The sequence below is a fragment of the Acromyrmex echinatior genome, chromosome 4, assembly GCF_024713525.1.
Source record: "Acromyrmex echinatior isolate Ae372 chromosome 4, ASM2471352v2, whole genome shotgun sequence".
In the NCBI taxonomy this organism is placed as follows: domain Eukaryota; kingdom Metazoa; phylum Arthropoda; class Insecta; order Hymenoptera; family Formicidae; genus Acromyrmex; species Acromyrmex echinatior.
The window spans coordinates 10,749,271-10,771,899 of record NC_141855.1 but is presented as its reverse complement, the minus strand read 5'-3'; the positions used below and the strand labels follow the sequence as shown (position 1 = coordinate 10,771,899).

General features: G+C 29.9%; 1 protein-coding gene across 5 annotated transcripts in view; it reads right to left on the bottom strand.

Moving 5' to 3' along the window:
* Positions 1–2,127: 2,127 nt before the first annotated feature.
* The window catches only part of LOC105147134 (uncharacterized), a 53,713-nt gene continuing 33,211 nt past the window's right edge, over positions 2,128–22,629 (bottom strand). For 3 of the 5 annotated variants that reach the window (XM_011057937.2, XM_087405586.1, XM_087405587.1), the window contains 3 exons: positions 19,515–19,631; positions 12,358–12,860; positions 2,128–12,077 (listed from right to left, as the gene is read on the bottom strand). In XM_011057937.2, the coding sequence (XP_011056239.1) occupies positions 11,582–12,077; positions 12,358–12,860; positions 19,515–19,631 (1,116 nt within the window). In that variant the 3' untranslated portion in view covers positions 2,128–11,581. Of the gene's footprint in view, positions 12,078–12,357; positions 12,861–19,514; positions 19,632–20,020; positions 20,059–22,629 lie in introns of all 5 variants that reach the window. The other 2 variants (XR_015544868.1, XM_087405590.1) reach the window with 2 other exon arrangements.

Here is a 22,629-nt window from a genome sequence, read left to right as displayed (position 1 = left end):
TTAAAAAATACATTAATGAAAGTACTTCCCATCACTTGTAAAACGCTACGAATTAATTCCAACACCTAATAATATATAATAAATGTTAATTTCATTAAAGAAATATGTTCTGCACAACTAATTACATATTTTATATTTAAAAAGGTACAGATATTTTGTGTTATTTTCTCTTTGTAATAGTAAAGTATCTGTTAAATCTATATATTGTATAGGTATGTTAAATATCACAGAGGCATCGTCTAAACTAAACATGTAAAAATAGCATTTAATCTAATTTCAGTTAAATTTAGCATTATAAATGTGTCAATTTAATATTAAAATTTGTTTTTAAATTATGTCAAAGTATTATGCTTCTTGTGTTAATTTTTTACATAATATTTGTGTTATTTTCTAACATATTCATCTTATGTTAAATTAATCCAAAAATTTGAGTGGACTGTTTGGGATATGTGAAATGTGTTAAATTTAACACAAATTTTTGTGTTGTGTGTGTGTGTGTGTGTGTGTGTGTGTGTGTGTGTGTGTGTGTGTGTGTGTGTGTGTGTGTATAAAAAATTTCTACTGTTGCAGTTTTCATTATGGCACTTAATACTTATCCATCCAGCCTTACAACTGGTTTGGAAAATGTATTTCTCTTATAAGAGAAAATTCTTGTGATTTGCTTTTGACATCGCAATAAACAATATATCTTTATCACTTTCAAGTATGTAATATCAACATCGCCATCATCAATTTCGGAACTATTGTGTCACTGAAGAAGATTGGAAGACTAATCAAAACATACGAAATTGCTTAGATGAACTTAATAAAATTCTCAATCTTAAGCTGCTGACTATTCAACCAAGAACTCTGCGTTGACGATAGCGACATAGAATCAGACGGCGGTCTGGTGAAATCGGTAGCCAACATTCAAGTACGAGCTTGCCCATGTACGTGTGCTCACCTTCCAACAATTATGCTAACATTTGGCAATTAGTTATTAATTATTAGTTTACATATGTCATATTTGCATCTGCAATTAAATTCACAAAAACAATTTTATACTGATAATTTCGTACATTTAATTGACCAATTGGACATTTTTTACAGCATATTAAATAAAAAAACAGTTCATGTGATTTAAATTTATTAATGAGACATGCACTCCATACTCAAACGTGATTTTTTAGTAATAAATCGAAAAAATAAAAATTCAAGAAAAGAAGAACTAAAAATTTCATGGTTACAATTATTTTGCGAAACATTTGGTTAAGCTATTTGTTTATATCTCGTCGAGTTATTCCAGAACATAAAAAGGTGTGATAATCGAAAAAGTTATGCTAAAAAATACTAAATAACAATTTATGAAAAGAGTGCAGTAATTTTTTTTTTTCAAAAAATTATATCATTATGACAAAAAAAGGTAAAAATAAATAGTATTAGGTGCGCAACTAAGTTCTCGCTATTATTTTGATGAAAATGCCATCAAAATAACAGCGAGAACTTAGTTGCGCACCTAATATTTTAAAAAGAGGAAAATGTGAACTTTAAGAAAAAAAAATTATATTGATTCATTTTAAAAAGTATAATTATTTGCACAAGTGAAATGGAGGCATTTTTATACATGTTCGGAATAATGATATCGGAGATATATCGAATATTTTCTTTTTTAATGCAATGAAAATATTTTATATTAAATGTAATGATTTCGAAATTATTTACTCAGGATTTTATAAATCCGAGAAAATAGAGCGATTATCTCTCCAAGACGCCTCTCTCATAAAAATGCTTCTTTGACAATGAATATATGTTTTAATTATAAGAAGACAACACATATACTTGAATACGGCATTAATAAACAGATACTTATTAAAAACGAATTTTTATTTTCGGCAAAAATCTCTCGAATTTATATTTGACGGATCCAAGTCACCCAATCCGAACTTTTATTGTATCCCAATTAGCATCAAGACAATAACGAAACAATTGCATCGTAACCGACAGAGAAAGGTTCCAAGTTTTTTTTACTCCCTCACTTTAACTCTGCAATATTAACTGTATAAAAATTGCAATCAACTAAAATTTTCAGCCGGGTCCAAATGATCCACTCATGTTGTTGAGGGTTTAATGTAGTAAAATATCAAGATATTAATGATAAATAAAATAAACGTTTTTATTCAGTAAATGGAATCGCAATTGCAGTAAATATAACTATGTTCTTAAATTCACTTACGTGTAATAATAACTATAAAATTTGTTAATAAAAAACTAAAGATCTTCAAGTAGTGTGGGTGAGACTATTATTATTAATAGCACAATTGCCTACATTTGCATATTTAAAACAACTATAAAATTGTCCCAAAAATAATTAAAAATTAGAATTAAATTATAATAGTTGCAACCATCCTTTTCTCTCAGTGTATTGATTGCGATCGTACAAATATCGCTTTATAATTACTATCGATTATTAACCGAGAGATATATGCGAAGCAATAAAAAGAATCATCATATCAAGTTAATATAAAGTTGTTTAAAAATATCGAGTGACGGTAAGACAAGACGACAAGATGCAAATAATGTCTAGAGGTTTTAATTTACACGGTCAAGTATAGGCTGAGATCATCAAATTTTACGTAATGGCCAAGTTCTCTTCAACCCTTCAACTCACAAATTCCACTACTTTTCAGTATAAAATGTTTGCGGAAAAAAATAAAGATAAGAAAATTAAGAGTGGTCTAACTCGATAAATTTGTAATTTTGAGAACGAAAATATTAATAAGATTTAGATATATGTTAGTTTAATTTATCTTATACGTTCTGTTCGATAATTCGGTAACACTTTATCCTGAGATATTAGAGGAACTAAATGACAGTTACAAAAATAGATGCCGCGTTAACATTCGGATCGCCACCGATGACTTCGATCGATTGTTTGCGGGGTATCGCGCGAAACACCGAATATAAGCTCTCTCTCTGCCTGATTGAAATCGATTTCGATACAACGCTACGTACGAAGGCTAAACAGAGTTAGTCGTGTTCTAACGCGCCGTTAACACAACGGCCGATCTTCGCCTAGACTATATTTGGTACCAAGACCAAGGTGTAAGTGAATTGAGTAAAATATCACAGCTAGCCCCCGCTGTAATATCAAAATAAAAAATAAATGAGGGATTTTGAGGGGGCCTTAGAAAGAGTCACACGGTCGTCCCGACTTCATTCCCATTCGGAACCAATTTCTTACACGTTATCCGTCTTGTATTTATTTATAAGTCATCTATGAAACGTAGAAAAAATTATACAAATAGTGACTATCTAAGATCTCGGAGTTCCTCGGGAACAGAGCCGATCCGATCGGGCTCCTTTTTTGCGCGTATTTATATTCATACGTATAACCGTTATTATTAATAATAATATTAATTATGCTCTATTTTTATCATTAATATTATCATTATTATTAACTCACACGCTAAGGTAATCGCTATGACGGTGCATAAATTGCACAGAAATTATTAATTAATTTTCTGCAATCACAAAGCATTTTTTTTTTTCTATAACAACATTACGTGATTTTGAGATATCTATAATCTATAAATCGAGTAACATATGCATATATTTATAGTTGAGGAATATAAAAGATCAATATTAGTGTGATGAATTTCTGTCAAGAACTCGCGTACAATTTGTATTTGCACCGACACAGCGAATTATTTTTTATTACATTGAGAAAAGCGTGTCGAGATCGCACGAGGCTTCGTCATATTTTTTCTCTCGAGATTCTACATTATACATGAAAATTATATAATCACAGTTTGAGTCACACTCCGCAGACTTCTGGATCTTCGCGTATGATGAAAATTAGCGCGCTCCACTGCCGTGACGATTTAGACTTACATAAATTCATGAAATAGTCAAGTCTAAATCCCTCGTACAACAAAGTCTGTCTATTTATGTTTCAAATAGCTAGAAATCAATACATAAAATTTAAACAAGTTAGAACTCGATAACGGTGAAAATATTGATACGAAATTTTCTAATTATATATCATCATACACCGCGCAATGTATATTTTGTACATCACTAATAATCGAAGTAGACGAGAAACATGGAACAAATGCATAAAACGTATATAAACGTAAATATCACATAATAACTTTATTTAATTTATTCGGAAAAATTTGAATAATGTAGGGGAGACCAGGAATAGTTGATATATGGGACATGTCATTACTCTTAAAATTGCTGCAAAACAACAAACGATAACATTATATAAAAAATATAGTATTTCCGTAAAAATATTGCGGTCATGCTGCAATAAGTTATTTCAGACTTCAGAATAGCATATTTTCAGAAATAGAAAATATTTTTAGTTTTTTTATAACTAAAAGTAAAATAAATCAGCGATATATATTAAATGTTATATTTATCAATCTGCTCACCATATTATAATTTCAACTATTTCTATAGAATTCTTATTTTATAAACATCTTACAGTTATGTTAACGTCTTAACATATATTTTTTGCGTAAGTAATAATTGAAATATGTAAATATGACATCTCGGGACTAGTTGTGACGGGGTGTGTCGCATGATGGAAGGGATAATATGATGTGTGCAGCTGGACATATCATGTTAAATCTCTGCTCTCTCCCTCTATGGAATGTTCATAGTGCAGAAGACTACCAATTGTAAAACGCTAAATATGAGGAGGTATTCATAGTCCATTTTTATTTTAAAACCATCTTAAATGATATCTTAAGATGAACCCTCGGATTGACTTATGACATCTTAAGACTTTACTTAAAATAGTCTTAAATGTAAGAATCGACCCCATGTTTCACGTTTCACAATTAGTAGCTCTTTCAGACAATTGATGACGAGGAGCAAAAGTAGGCGTGGTTTAGCCGAACTGCACGCAACATGTAATCCTTCCATGATGTGTCATTACAAATGTCTGTTTCTTCGTCGTCACACCTAATCTCAACATAACCTATTGTAAGTGGCAACCAAATGGTAATCTTACATAAATTTATATTTTTATTTCTGATGTAAGAAAAAGAGAAAACTGTTTATAAATGTTGTTAATGTTACAAACGATATTTTATATATCGTTTTTAAATTATCAATGAGTGTGTGTGTATATATATATATATATATATATATATATATATATATATATATATATCCTTTAAATTTCATTTCATTAAATGTGTAATATTTTGAAATCTGGATATGTAACAAGTGATTTCAGTAACTGTAATATCCGATCCCGCATATGGGGTTAGTTATTACAAGGTTACATGATCTTATGTATTTTATTAATACTAGAAAATTAATCATATTATTAAATTATAAAAATAATTTTCTTGTAGTGTAAGCATGTGGCTATTGCAAAATGACCTTATAATTTATATTCTATTTATTAGTTACGTGCAAAAAATTTCTAAAAAATCTATCAACTATCCCCGGTTTCCCCTATGTGAAATGGACACGTTTCTGAACTTATTTTTATAATGAATCATTATAACGTCGATTTTTTTTCAAATTATTTATCAACATAATAAGAGAATGTTACAAGATAGACTTTAACGAGATATAACATTGGCAACACAAAACGCACATAGCTATTTAATACCTGAGATTTTTACGACGTTTTCGAAAGAGTTTGATATGAGGAATCATACGAGGAATTTTGATTCCACGTACGTGAATATTGAAGCCTCGCACGAACGCACTATAATGTTGAAATCTCTTAAAATAGAATATATCTTTGACTCTTCTTTCGTTTCTATCGCTCGAAGAATGCAGCTCTTCTCTCATGGTTTATACATACATATCATTGTATCGATAGAAAAGTGATACATTGGCATTTTCGACATAATAAAAACAGGAGCTCAATCTCCCGTAAAGACTATTATTATCTATTATTATCTTTTTGTGAAGAAGTGACACATTTTTTATCGCATATAAGGCTGTAGTGTTATGAATTTCGAAGATTCATGACATAGTTTTAAGCTAAACTTTTCCTTTACATAATCAGTCTGAAATGATCCTTGATTTTGATCTTGACTTTCAAGAAGGGCAAGGTCATTGATCTTTTCTGTCGCTCATTATTCATTAAACAGTTATTAACGAAACAATTTTTATGAATTGTACGCAATTTTTTAGTACAAGATACACATATTTCAGCCTATTCTTTTAAGCTATATATTTATTTCCAGTATAGCTTTTCTAATTTTCCGACATTACAAATAGGCCCTTAAGGGGATGCTGGAGTGACAGCCGAATTTGATCGACGTCAATAAAACAGATTCTTAATTCTAAATAAAACATTACATACATTAAAAAAACATTAAATGAAACGTTAAGTACATTTCTTGCTCTCTATTATCCTATACATTAAAGTCACTAAATCTATAAAGTGTCGTAAATTCGCATTCATTTTGACGCTAACGCGGCCATTTTAAATTAATGGATTTATATACGTACTTTATTTGGAAAAATGAATCTATCAAGTATGTAAATCAATGTTTTTGAATTATAATTAGTTTATTTATGATCAAAAGAATATGTACGAATGTTTAATTTATGTGTTTTTTAATTTAATACGGATTTATTTGTTGTAAAAGTTTAATGCATAAAAGTGTACAAAGGATACATGTAAGTACAGTTCAGAACTGTTCAGGAACACGAATCATCACATGTATGATCACGGGCATCATCGCAAGAGCTTGAATATTTTTAAAAGATCATTCGGCCGGGACAAGGTTAGATTAGCAGCACCCAACTGTACTCAATATGTACTTGAAATCGTGTACTATGTGCACTTCGGCCATTTTGACGCATTAGTTCTGAAATCAATTGCGGTACTTTATAGATCTAATGACTTTACCTATACATCGCAAGAAAGCTAAGTTCTATACAGTCATGGACTAAAAGGTTGCAACACTTTTTTTCGATGGGTTTCGGAATACACCGAGCGATCTTATTTGTCGATTCATGAGTAAGAACCAATTACTCAGTGAGCAAGCTGCGTTCCGAAATTCATCGAAAAAAAATTGTTGCAACCTTTGCATACGGTCCCTGACCACTCAGATCGTACAGATCTTTTCAATTCATTTCTCTTGTAAACTTTAAAGTCAATTTGAAGGTTTCATTTATTTGGATATATATACTTGAATTTATTTATATACTTTATAATTTATTTATTTATTTATACAGGGTGTCCCACGTAACTGTGATTACGATTTTTCCTGTACTTCAGATGATCTGACAAAAAATATTGTTTTGAATAAAAATTAATCAGTTTCCAATCGACATTGTAATGTTAAAAATTTGCAAAAAAATTTTTAGATAAAAAGTAAAGTTCATTGATCCTACAGATCTTAATCTTTTGCGGTATCATATATGCATCACCTGATCTCTTGCCTTCTAATGACACTTAAACACCGTTATTATTGTTTTGTGACATTTTATTTTATATAATATTTTATTTTAATATGATCTTCAGACATTGATTTATCCATGAATCATTTAATCAAGTTATTATTTTAATCTGGTAATTTGTTATAAATAAAATAAGAGAGTAAAAAAAACCTGTTTTTTCAATAAAAATTCATTTCCGGAAAAAATTAATAATGAACATACTGTGGAAAAATTTATGTATACGTTCTTTGGGCCGCTGATCACGAATCTGACATTAGATTTTCGAAATTCAAAATGGAGGATCCAAGATGGTGGACCAGGTTGCTAAATGATTTGATCTGAAAGAAAGTAGGTACTCAGTCAGTTTTTGAAATCGCTAATTACAAATCTGGAAAAACAAAATTGCAAACATGACCGACAAATATTTGAAGTAATTATGAATTTAAAGTTAAAATTATACAATTTAAAGCGGTCAATCCATTGTGGCAATTTTTATTCTCGTTCTTGGCATAATCTGTAACTAGCAATGTGGAACGTAACGAATATAGAGTTCAATTTGTTTATAATTTTTTATTTGTTTTTTCCAGATTTGTGTTCATATATATGTGGACTTAAAACCAAAACAGTATATACATTTTTTAGCAGTATATACATTTTTTGGATCCGTCATTTTGAATTTTGAAAATCTGACGTAAATCAGATTCGTAATCTGCGAAAACCCCCGATTAACAAATTTCAATTCTACGTAAAGAAAAATGTATGCTTTAAAGAGTTAAGGTTATCTAAAGGTTATAGTAAAGCAGGTAATTAAATTTGTCTTGACATCACATACAAAATACTATGAAGTAAAAAACATGTAGTGTCATTAAAAAAAATTAAGATAACCTTTTATCTAAAAAATTTTTTTAAATTTTTAATATTGCAATTTGCCGATTGAAAACCTTAACTTTTATTCAAAACAATTTTTGTCACATCATCGGAAGTTCCAGAAAAATCGTAATCACAGTTATGTGGGACACCCTGTATATGATGAGATAATTTAAGTGGTAACAGGAAACTGTAATTTATAATTTTTTTTTGTTTTTTATATGGGTTAGTTTTCCACAGCGATTTGCGTTTTCCTTTTACTATAAAGAATTTTTTTTATTCTGTATAAGAAAAATGAAATGTACGGAAAAATAGGAAATTCGCGCCATCGGTAATCTTTTAAAAGGATACTGGAGTGACCAAATTATTGATATTACAGTCATATAAATATCTCCGAATTAACTGAACAAAATAAAAAATTTTTTTACAGGATTAAAGTAGAAGCAAAATTACGAACGATATCGAGTAGAACTAAGATTGAAGGTCTAGAAGAAAAGTATTTTCACCGAGTGGAAAATACGTGTATACGGATGCTTTGCGAAGACTAGGAAGAGTCGAATTTTCGTAGCAGTAGTTGCGCGATAGACATCTTGTGATAGATGATGCTGGCATATATTAGATAAGGACAGATATATGCGTTTGAGTAAGACAGAATGATATATTGGGTCATCTAAAAAGTATCCGCGGTTTTTTGTCACTAGATGTGTGTTGATGATCATATATCTAGTGACAAAGTACCGCGGATACTTTTTAGATGACCCAATATATTATATAATATAATGTAAAAAATGAATCAAAGATGTCACCACTATTATCGAATTTGAAATTAAAAAAGTCTGTACTATCGACCTCGCTCAAGTTCTCTAATCGATTTAGCATCTCCTTAAGGGAATCTTAAAACCGTCTGTATTACCGACCAAACCATATAATTTTTGTATAACTACTTTTTCTTTTTTTACAGATTCGAAAGTCCTTTTCTAGGATTAAATTATACGCATTAATATGTGTCTGTGAGGTAAAATTTATATCGAGAAAAATTTCAAAATTAAAAAATTTTAATGCCATAATTCGGAAAGTTCTTATGAAGAAAAGGTAACCAGTATTCTGGAAACGTCTCAATTAGCTATAAAGATATGCTTTGAAAAATAGGGAGATTCGTTTAAGATTTTTGTATTAATTTTGAAAGCACTTTCAAATTAATATCATCATCTGATAACTTTTTTAACACCCTATTACTTTTTTGTTTCAAACATTTTTTAAATAAATCAATATTTTTTTTAAATATTAGTTCTAGAACTTTTACCATACACTCAATTTCTCGGAACCTATGACCTCCTGCCATTTTCTTTACATCTTATAACTGTTAACTTTTATTGATATCAAGGATTTTCATTAACTTATTGTTGTTTCATTAACTTACAAACCGGGATGGTCCCTTGTTAGACGTCTAAATAAAACGTTGTATAAAATTTATGACGTCTGTGAAGCTGGTACCTTCACTATAAAAAAAATTCGCCCGTATGCCATAATTAAATGCTAATTTATTGCTTTAGTCCCGAATTTTGTGCTTGTTTCCATTCGCAATAAATTAATTTCAAAAGTGAGGGTACTAGCGTAACGTGAAGTCTGCACCCTCACTTTTGAAATTAATTTTCTGCGAATGTAAAAAACCACAGAATTCGGGACTAGAACAATAAATTAGCACTAAATTAGCACTTAATTATGGAGCGAATTTTTTTTGTAGCTTCACAAATGTAAATTTATATGTGTATGTGTGCGTGAGATATTGATGTAATAGTATGTAGTGATGTGTAAGTGACATGTAAATCGTCTGTATATAAGTCCTACTTACACTGTGATTAATCGTGCTGACTATCCCTTAAAATGGCTGATTTTAATTCTATAAATACGACTAGTATACATGTGTGTACTAGTACATATGTGTGTGTATTTGCGCGCGCGCGTGTGTGTGTGTGTGTATAGGATGTCCGGAAAATAATCCGCAATACTTTGGAAATCCCCAAAAAAAGGAAATACTCAGGATGCATCACGCAAAGGACCGCTTGGCATCTTTTTGACAAAGTAAAAAACATTTTTAAATAAAAAAAAATGAAAGGGAGATATCAAGGCGACTATGGCTCCATGTGATGTATCTTGGTAACAAAATAGTCCGAAATATAATTATTTATGTTAAGTCACTATGAAATAAATTATGACTGCAATTATAAAAAATAAACTACAATTTTTTTTAACATAAAAGTGGTTATAACTCGGAAACGATTTATTTCCGGATATATATTTATATTTATTGTAGCTTTTTTCCCTTCTTTTTAGGTTCCAATCACTTCCCGTATTGCGAGCGATTTTCTGGACACCCTGTATATATAGATGCATTTTATATATTAAATTTTTGTTTAAAAACACAAATTCTCTACTTTAAAAATATAAATTTTCTGCTTGGCTAATACAAATTCTCTACTTTAAAACAAATTGTAAAAAAAAATTCTCTGCTTTAAAAATATATTATTTTCTTATATGATTTTTGTAAAGCAGAGAACTTTTGTTTTTAAAGCAGAAAATTTGTATTTTAAAGCAGAGAATTTGAGTTTTAAAGTAGAGAAATTATATTTTTGAAGCAGAGAATTTGTCTTTTTTTTTTTAAGCAGAGAACGTATTTTTAAGCGAAGATTTAATATTATTACATATGCATATACTGTACTAAAATTGCGTACAATTCATAAATTGTTTAGAATAATTTATAAAAATTGTTTTTATTAGTAACTTTTTAATCAATAACGAGCAAAGATCAATGGCCTCGACCTTTTTGAGGGTCAAGTTAAAGTCAAGTTCATTCAGAGATCATTTGGGGCTGACTGTAAAGCGAAAGGTTTATCTTAAAACGTTGTTGCAATTTTAAAAATATTCTGCTGAAAATGTTGAAATGTGTCATTTTTCTATCAATACAGCGATGTACATATAGTTGTTATTATGTATTATAACTGAAATCCCATAATATCGCTGTATGTATGTTGTGTTTCGTAAAGTTGCTACGTACATCATCATTATCTGGAAATGGACGTTCATATCTATCGAACTAAGTAGATTTCAAACAACTGTTAGGAAAGTTACAGCAAGACTTGCATAGCATTTCTAAGAACTTTCGGCACTCATATGTGTATATGAAAAACTTCCGTTTATAATTTTCTTAAATACTTTGCCATTTATCAATGTCCTACGACGAAGAGCGTGTCTTCGAGCAAACAAAACGCCAATTTATGGACTGTCGTTTATCGCATGAATGTTTTCTAGAAATTTATTCGTTGCCACCTCCAGCATCCGTCTCGCAGTCGCAAGATCTGTTAACTTCCACAACTTCCGGCACATCATTGTTTGTTGTATCATCCGCATTATTCTTCATAATGTATATCCTCTCTGCAGACTGTTCATCAATGATTTCGAGAAGTTGTTCCTCGACTTCTTCTCCCTTCTCGGACTTGTCGACAATTGACTCGTCTTCCGTAATTCCCGCGGGATCTCGTATCGTTTCTTCGCTCTCCTCCTGACCATGCAACGCCGTTATTACTCTCTGTTCGATTGTGAGCTGTTTCACGGCGTTTTCCAAATTATCCCTAAGAATATTTGCGTCATTCTCGCTCTCTTGCCACATAAAAGGCATAAAGATCATTCGAACGAGTTGATAAAGCCGTCTAAAACCCAGCTTCTTGTACAAGCTTTGACTAGCTTCATTTTCTGGACGTATAACTACAAACGGATAATACCCTTTTTCGGCTACGCGTTTTGTCAGGTACCTAAAATTTCATATACATAAATTATTATATATTTCAATTTTAGCGTGTGCATAACAATATCGCGATATAATATATTTATTATTAGGTGCGCAACTAAGTTCTCGTTGTTATTTTGATGAAAATGCCATCAAAATAACAGCGAGAACTTAGTTGCGCACCTAATAATATAAGCGAGTTTTCATTTATATAGTTAAAAACAATACAATTATTTTCTCTCGACTCTTTGATTAAGTATTATTATTATTATTAATTGCAAACACTGAATAGAATTCTTTTCTACCTTGCTAACTTTGTCCCATAACCCTTTCTTCGATATTCCGGCTTGGTCTGCATGGAGAACATAGCTCCATAATAAGATTGAACCATCCAAGCGGCCAAGCTATCCTTCACGAACACTCCCGCCGCAGATAGAGTCCTGATAAGTCGAAGAAAAATCTCGGGACATTCCATGTCATTAGCTGGATACAATTCGTGGATTCCTTCGGCATGTTCGGCTTTAAGAGGCCGCACCTGGACATCAGAGTCGAACTCTTTGTCCACTTGTTGACTCTCCTCTTCCTGCTCAAAATACTCGCACGCGCAGACATCGCCTACCACTGTCTCGATGGTGCCGGTACTTTCGTAAAGACGCGTTAATTCCTCAGCAATATCGGAGTGAACGAAATTAATGTACAAAGGTCTCGACCAATCTATCAGAATGTCTTCCTCTCGGAGAAGGCGAAGCAGGTTTAGTCGATCATTCGGACAGAAGACACCGACGCTCTCGTACATCAAACCGTGTGGCTGAAAGTATGACAGAAAATACAATTAACATCTCTGTGATACAGAAAAGAAGTTATGCTCGAACGATCTGGAAGATGGTTAAATTTTTATCATTTATTTACTGTTTGTTGTTACAATTTAAGAAATAAATTAAATGCTCTGATGTAGGCTAGTGATACATAAGTTTCATATATAGGATATTTGAAAATCTCCCGGATTCCTTAAATATCTTGAAAAGTAAGCATTTCTAAGAAAAATATTTTATACAAAAGTTGTATAGCTTAAAATGGTCTATTTACTAATCTTATCAATTTGATCTTACGTGGCGCTACTAAGGTCAGATCAAGGTCAAATCCATTTTTTTTTAAATTGAAACATCCTATTTTTTATTTTAGAATCTAGCTTTTACAATAATAACTGTTGTCAAGAACTTTTCAAAATACTATAATAAAGTTTTCCATTAAGTATAAGACTTAAGTATAAGTTATAAAATTTGAAAGTTTCAGTACAGCCGGCATTAGCACTACTAAAGGTGTCTGATCGATGATTAAAACTTCTTAAATATTGTTTAGGATCATGATTTGGATAACATTTGTCAAGATCAAGGCCATTGGAGTATCTCTTATTTTCATTTTTACATAAAAATGAATTTTTAATATAAAAATGAAAATAAGAGAAATAATCTCCAATTGGCCTTGAGCTTAACAAATATTATCTAGGACATGATCCTGAACAATATTTAAGGGAGGACATTCAAGCAAAAATCAACTATCAGTAATCTTTCATTAAAAATTTTGAAAATATGTGCTTTTATGTTATTTTTAATGATGAATTTAATAGTGTAAAAATAAATTAATAAAAATTTTTTTTTCATTTTTTTGAAAAAAATTTGACAAAAAATAATTAGTAATCGTAAAATCCATACCCTATTTGTTGGATATCCCTCACATAATATGTAGGAAAAAAATGAGTAAAAAAATTAAACTTTTCTCACTGTTATGAAGTTTTCATTGAAAAATAAACTTTTATTTTTTTAATGTCCGTGTATTTGATATTGTAATGTATTTGATTTTCACTGATATTCTCTTCATATAATATAAATATAATAATATAAATAGTCCTTGATCGCGGTCCGATTCACACTTCGACTTATGTGAACACCATTTGTATAGGTATTTGATAATCAACAAGGATGAAATGCTATAAACAGCACACTCGTATTATTAATCGTCTAACTGTAATCAGTTGGCTCATTCTGAATAACTGAAATTTGAAGCTGTTTCTGTGTTGCTCTTGTAATTGTATATTACAAATATTATGTAATTGTACAATAGATATATTTATTATTTATCAGTCGAAATATGTTGTAATTGATTTTTAATAAGGTAATTTATTCAGTTGTTCAGTCACTATCATTAATATTCAGTAATATCATTTTATGTACATTTATATAGTTATGTATTTTTAGTTCTGGGTCTGAAACTCTGGAAATATCACAATCACAGAAATATTTTTTGTTCCAAATCTTCATATATACATTTCAAAGTTATGTCTCGTCAAATTACAAGTGTTAAATATAGGGATATTGACAAAATAAAAATTTATTTTTTAAGAAAAACTTTAATAACATCGAGAAAAGTTTAACTTTTTTGAATCATTTGTTTTCTACATATTATATGAGGGATAACCAACAAATAAGGGTATAAATTTTACGAACTAATTATTTTTTGTCAAATTTAAAAAAAAATAGAAAAAGAATTTTTTATTAATTTATTTTTACATCATTCAATTCAGTGTTATGTTAAAACTAACATAAAAGTACATATTTTCAAAATTTTTAATGAAAGATTACTGATGTTTGTGTGATGTCCTTCCTTAAGAGGTTTTAGTCGGTTGAACACGTAATGTCGGCAGTAACTTCCAAGCTTTATAATTTGAAAAGTACTTAATGGAAAATAACTTTTTTCTAGTGCTTTGAAAAACTCTTGACATCAGCTATTAGATTCTGAAATAAAAAATAGGATGTTTCGTTTTAAAAAAATCGATTTGACTTTGGTGGTGCCATCTAAGGTCAAACTGATAAAATCAGTAAATAGACCATTTTAAACTATACAACTTTTGTATGAAATATTTTTCTCAAAAATATTTATTTTTCAAGATACTTAAGAGGTTCGGGACTTTTCGAATACGCTATATAAGGCTAAAATTTCATCTTTGCGAAATTGACTTTTAAAATCTAAGTTTTCAATAAAAAAAAATATCAGTATTTTGTTTGTAGTTGATTGCAGTAAAAATATTTTTATTTGTAGTTCCATGTATTAAAAAATATTAAATTTTGAAAAAATGACTGTCACCCGACTTTTAGATAAACAAAAAATATTAATGCATAAGGTAACTCCGGCAAATACGTCACGCTATTTAGGCCGCAGAAGTCAGAGAAAATAGAAGGAGGTAATTTTCCCACAACTACTCTGTTACGTGCCTTTATGTATTGTGTTATGATTTCAGTTTCTTACTGTTAATATTAATGAAATTATTGTGAGTTGAATCGATTTATCACTGTAATAAGTAACTCCATCATAAATTATAATCTACATAAACTTATACTGTAGGGCGTATAAAAAACTTAATGATTATTTCGTGATGCGTATAGTGGAATAGTAAAGCATGTTGTATAGCAAAATACAAGTGCTTTGTTTTCGTATTCTTTGTTTAGTTTATTGTCTTGTATATCCCACCTGTTTGGGATATATGGCATTTTTAACGGGCGGGATTTATGCAAAGTATACAAAATGCGCAGATTGAATTCAGTGCACTAAACACAATAAAGGCATTACATGAAATATGTCATAACACTTGTAATACATGTAGGAAGATTATAATTATTATTTATTACTTCACATACATATTTATCATTTTTATTTCTTAATAAAACTTTATAAATGTATTTTATTGTGTAAGTTATTGTGTCATTTTACCTCTTATTTATATGCATTATTTGTAAATTTTGTATGAGCCATACATACCCTCCCCCCTCCCTCTATGAATAGCCATATATCCCATCCCTATGGTATATACGGCAAAAATGCAAGAGTTTAAAAAAGTTCATTTTTTATTAGAAATACGAAATATAAATATTTCGAATTTCTAATATTTTTTTTTCATAATAGTAGACAGTACAAAGTTTTCACTGATATAGAGTTCGTTCACTTACCGTTTTTTAAACATAGTAAATAATACTTAATAAATTAAGTTTTTGATGTGTGCGTATATACCGAAGTTATCCTATTGATTCAGAATTATTTGTTGTTTGTAGTAATTTTCTGATTTTATTTTATAGTTGAGTCATTTAAAAGTTACAACAAATTAATGATAAACTAAAGATACAATTTATCAATTTTTAAGATACCTTAAATCAGCTTGTGGTATCTGAGTGAAATTTCATTATTACAAATTTAGAGTGTACATTGGCATTTTTTGTTTATCTCAAAATCGGATGAGTTATTTTTTTCAAATTTAATATTTTTTAATACGAGGACCTACATCAAATAATATAATGTTAACTACATTGAATTTCAAACAAGATACTAACATTTTTTTTAATTGAAAACTTAGATTTTAAAAAATTAGGTGGCAACTTCATAAAGATTGAAATTTCAATCCGTTTATATGTATTTCAATTCATGTTTAAATACGTATTGCAAACCGCAAAACACTCATGCGAATAGTCGCTTTACGCTAAGCCCGCAGTACAACTGCAGATCAATGCGGCGGGTGCTAAATGTCAAAGGATGCAGCGTGGTTCTTGGCGCGTTTAAAATTCGTGAGAGAATGTATTATGTACGTGAAACAAATAATCAATGAATTTATGTTGCTGCGGAGGTAGTAATTAACTAAAAAGTATTGATAAAATCATCTTGGAAGCTGTGGCATTAAGTAAGTCACGCGCCTCAGCGACGACAAAGCAAAGATGAAGGCGAAAATTTGGCGGACAGCCAAGCATACAGGTATAGGACCAACTCTTGTACTCCTATGCTGAGAAATGACGCGTCCGTAAGCACACATTAATGAGCTCTTAGTACTTGTGGCAACTTAGCAAGGCCATTCTTTTGATATTTAGCGTTTTTACGATATTTTCTGAATTAATAATTCGTCATAATGCGGCAATCGAATTATGCAGTTTCCCAATTGAGATAGTTCGATTTAGTTTTTTTTTTTTTAATACGTAGTATATGATAAATAATATAAATTAATTGAAATTGTGTTGAGAAGGGCTACGAACCCTAAGAAAAGCATAAAAAATATAATAAATATAATATAATTAATGAACTAAATAGTTCATTAATGCAGTTATCTGATATTTTTCATCCCTAAAACCTTAAAAAATTACATAAAAAGAGACAAAGATTAACTAAATTTTTTCTCTCATCAAAACGTTGTCTATAAAATATTTTGCGAGGATTATGATGCCAGTTATGTGAATCAAACGAAGAGAAAGTTAAAAACTAGATTACAGGAACACAAGTCAGATATAAAGAAAAAGACGGGTTCGCCATTCATTATCACGAATCATCAAATTAATTATATGAATTTAATTCAAATAAAGTAAGAATTTTAGATAACGAACCCTCCTACAAAAAGTGTTTAATATCTGAAATAGTTCACATAAAGAAACAAAGACAGGGTTTAAATAGGCAAAATGACACAGAATCGTTACATGAATCTTATCTTCTTGTTATACAATCTCCTTCCCCTTCTTTCTTTTCCCTCTTTTTTAATTACTCTTTCCCAGTTAATTTTTATCCCCTCACTTGTACCTTTAACATTTCTTTCATTTCTCAATATTGAGCTGGATAATAAAAACGTTTTATCGCAATTTGCTTCAATCTATAATGCATTTTTATATTTTGACTGATCTTATTTGTAAATATGAATATTAGAACACACTTTAAGAATTTTAAGGAAATTTTTAATTTATCATTTTACTTATTGTACGATCTAATTATTTTCATACATTTATATTTTTTTATCAATAGACATCAACTTTCATACATCCATATTCTTATATCAATAGATTGATTGTCTCACTATTTTTATAAATTTTGATTTCGTACTATTCCATCATGAATTAATTGCAATACATTAGAAACGAATAATCACTATTACTGTATACACACAATGACATTTTTCGAATAAGAAGTCTTTTGGATTCAATACTTTATATTAATATTGTAGAGGAAAGTCGCTGATACTGACATAGGTGTCTCCTAAAGTGACACCTTATTTCTCAGAAATTAACTAGTGCACTTTATTAATAGTACTAAATAAATACAAAAATAAAATTTTTACGATTTTCTTTTGCAAATTGCATAGTTTAAAATAATAGTGACTATATTATTAATAATATTACGTCATTTTAAATGCTTATAATTTCCTAAATCAGTTTTATTTGTATTATTTTTTCTCTTATTTTCAATTTTTTCATAATACGATTTTAAATTTAAAATTGAGGTACAGCGTAAACCGCCACACTTGTCACTTGGCTCTGTAAAACAGATTATGAGCTAACTTAATCTTTATAATGTTGCTTTATAGTGTCAAATAGCTCTATTGGAGCTGAAGACAATCGTGCATATATGGAAAAACTCTCGAAAAATTATCGTATTGCATTTTGCAGAACAGCATAAAATAAATATGCACATAATTTAATAAAAATATTTTATAATGAAGTGAAAAGATTCTGGAATTTTATATACATTCACTTGTAGATACTTTATACAGATAATTTCTATAAAAGAGAAAGAATAGGAATACTACCTACTGTGTCAGTTTTGGAGCCCATTTTGGAGACATTTTTGCTTACCTCACGAAAAAATTAATTATTGAAAAATTGCAAACAGTATTATAAAAACTGCTACTATCTGGAAAACACTTTTCAGTTTGTATACTTATATTTTTAAAGTTTTATTTTGATCTTTTATTTAAGAAATATTGTCTAAAAACAAAGTAGTATATCGGTATCGGTGACTTTTCTCTACAATACGCGCAATGACATTGTCGAAAAAGGAGTCTCTTGGACTTAATATCAACGTGATAACTGCAGGATCGAGCTACTAATTTATATATCCATCAGAAGTCTGTTTTTTTCTTCTTATTAGTTTTAGTATTAAGCCGTTTATAATTTAAATATGTTTATATCAATTGTTTATTACATGTTTAACACTGATAATGACCCGATCGAAGTCGAATCCGACGTCGTTTGTTAGTTTTATATTTATATCTTTGTTTAATTCATTAATTATATAATATTATACTTATTATATTCTATGTTTTTCTTATGATTCATAGCCCTTTTCAACACAATTTTGATTTTTTTTTTTAACTATTTACTCATACAGGCATATTTCGCAAAAAAATATATAGGCCATACGTAGATAACCCAAGTCTCACATGTTTCGAAATAAAGTAGATAAATTCAAGGAATAACTTTTAAAATTAGACAACTTTTTGAAGTACTTATTTACGAAAATCTAATTAAGAAAGGGAAAATATAATTAAATATGGAAATGTTATCTCAAATAATAAAAAATATTAAAAATCAAAACTTTTGTTTAAAATTGCGTCAGATAAACTTCCTTCTTCCTTAATCAAAACAGAAATTTAATTCATACTTACAGATAATGTCATTCCGGGAAAATGTAAGCAGATTGCATCCTCGGGCCAATTGTTAGCCACGTAGAAATGGAATTCCCAGACTCTGTCTTGTATATAAGTTAATACGGTTTGTTGAAACTGCAAGAAATTTATATAATTATTAATAAAATAGTTTTTTAATTAAATAACATAGTTATATAATTAATAAGTGATATGAAAATAATTAAATATTCTTCATGGAACATGAAATTGAAAGCGACATTTACATTTACAAAATAGAAGAGTTTATTTATATTCGCGTGCGTCAGCCTTAACAAAGCTGCCGTCTGAAATGAAATATATACAAGGTGTTTGAAATTTAAATGTCAAAACTTCGGGAGCGTATAGGCAATCGAAAAACTAAGAAAAAAAAGTCCTGTAGAAATACGCTCGTTTTCGCTTCGTTTTGAAGAAAATTGCAAAAAAGACAAAACGTTATTGCTTCGTTTTCGCACGTGCAGGAGTAGTATCTTAGCCACCTCGATTACCTGATTTGACACCACTGGACTTTTTTGTGTGGAGAACCCTGAAGCAGAAAGTTTATTCATCGTCAATCAACTCAAGAGGACAATTGAGAAATCGAATCGAGGCTGCACTACACCAAATATCATCAGATCAGTGTTTAGCTGTAATACGAGCTGTTCGTACTAGATGCATTGCTGCAAGAAGGTCAAAACATTTTGAACAATATTTATATTAAGCGAATGAATAAATACAATGTGAATAAGTAATGAGAAAGTACAAAAATGAAAACTACTTTTGTCTTTTTTGCGATTTTCTTCAAGACGAAATAAAAATGAGAATACTTCTACTAGAATTTTTTTTTTCTTTCGGAAGTTTATCGATCCTCTACACGCTCCTGAAGTTTTGACATTCAAATTCCAAACACCTTATATAGATTACTAAAACAATACAGGCGCGCGCTATTTATTTAATTTCATTATACATGAAATATATGTATAATTATATATGCATATATATATACACACTCATCAACAAAATTATCGTATAGGTAAATTTATATTAAATTTATATTTGCATAAATTCAAATAGGTGTAACTCCGCGAAAAATGGTCGCATTTAATAGTTTTTTTTTTCATTTTCAAGAGTAAAGTCTGTACTTTGCGAAGTTTTCAATAGATTTTGAATCTATCCTAACCTCTACCTGGCATCTTTTAAAAAATAAGGACGTGTTCTTAAGAAATTTGCATAATTTGACGCTCTCTACGGGATGGAATAAATTTTTCTCATAAATGTCATAATAACCGTTATAAAGTATGGACTTTTCTCTTATAAATTAAAAAAAAAAAATTAAACTTTGTACGATTTTTTTTCGAGGAGATACAGCGTATCAAACTTACCTATGTATTTTATTCAATTATTGCCAGCATTAGCGTTACTCGATGCGCATCACGAGGAGGTTGCTGGTTTGATTTTGCGCGCGCGCGTATGTGTGTGTATGGAAGGAGGGAGGGGTGAAAGTATGTGGATGTATATTTGCTCTTTAAAATTGTACATTTCCGTTTCGTCCTCGGATAACCTCTTGTAAACGTGCATTCATGCAAGCTTTAATTGAAGCCTGAGGAATTTCTCATCATATTTGATGCAATGTTGCTTCCATTTGCTGCAGATTTGTTAGCTATTCCTATAATCTTCGTAGTCTTCTTCCTATCATATCCCATACATGTTCAATGGGATTTAAATCTGTGCTCATTAGTGAATGTTTTATCCTGATGAAGGCTAATGCTCGCCCACATACTGCCAGAATTGCAATTAACTTCCTCGAAGAAAAGAACATCGAGATGCTACGATATTCACCAGTGAATATGGATTTGAATCCCATTGAACATGTATGGGATATGATAGGAAGAAGACTACGAAGATTAGAGGAACAGCTAACAAATTTGCAACAACTGAAAGCAACATTGCATCAAATATGATGAAAAATTCCTCAGGCTTCAATTAAAGCTTGCATGAGTGCACATTTATAAGAGGTCATCCAAAGACGAGACGGAAATACACAATTTTAAAGAGCAAATATACCCACATATCTTCATCCCCTCCCTTCCGCCATACACACGCACAAACGAATCAAACTAGCAACCTCCCTGTAGTGCGCATCGGGTAATGCAAATGCTGGTGGTAATTGAAAATGCATAGATAAGTTTAATACATCGTATCTCTTCAAAAAAAAATCGTACAAAGCTTAATTTTTTTCTTAATTTGAAAGAAAAAAGTCCATAGTTTACAATGGTTATCATAACATTTACAAGAAAAATTTACACCCCATAGAGTGTGTCAAACTATGCAAATTTCTATTTAAAAAAAAAATGATTTTTGAAAACATGACAGGTAAGGTCAAGGATTCAAAATCCATTGAAATCTAAAGTACAGACTTTATCCTTGAAGATGAAAAAAAATCTTTTAAATGCGAACATTTTTTGCGGAGTTGTGCTTATTTGAATTTATGCGAAATTTTGTTATTTTACCTATGTGATAATTTTTTTGACGAGTGTACATACACACTGGACTACAAGCAAAAAAAATTTTTTTGAATCGACCTCTCAGGTCAAAAGCTTTCATTTCGAAACAATACCCCTAAATTTTATTTTAAAATTTTTAGATTTAAAGGTTCACGCAAGTAAATTTTTAAATCAAAGTTTCGATTTTCCTACATGTTTGATTTGATGCAAAAATCCGGATTTTAAATGTGATACTTTATGTTTTTCTGATTCCTACGATGCAATAATTCATTTAGTTCTACGATATACACCTTAAGAAATACAACCCGATTAATGTGACGAAAAAATGACCAAATTTCGAGTTTAAAGTCAATGTTAGCAACGTTCTAAGCATTCAAATGGATCATCACTTCCCTCAAATTGTAGGTCTGTTTACTCAGAATAAGATTTCTCTAATTGAAATTTTCCCAGGATCTTCAGGGCTTTAAAAGTTGCATTTAACTGGATTATATAACATTTTTAAGGATAGAAAAAATTTTTTTACAAATTTTAAAATATATCGCTTTGTGGTTTTGACATCCTCAAATTAAATGCCTCAATTTGACAATAAAAAACTCTTTATTAGAAAATGAAAT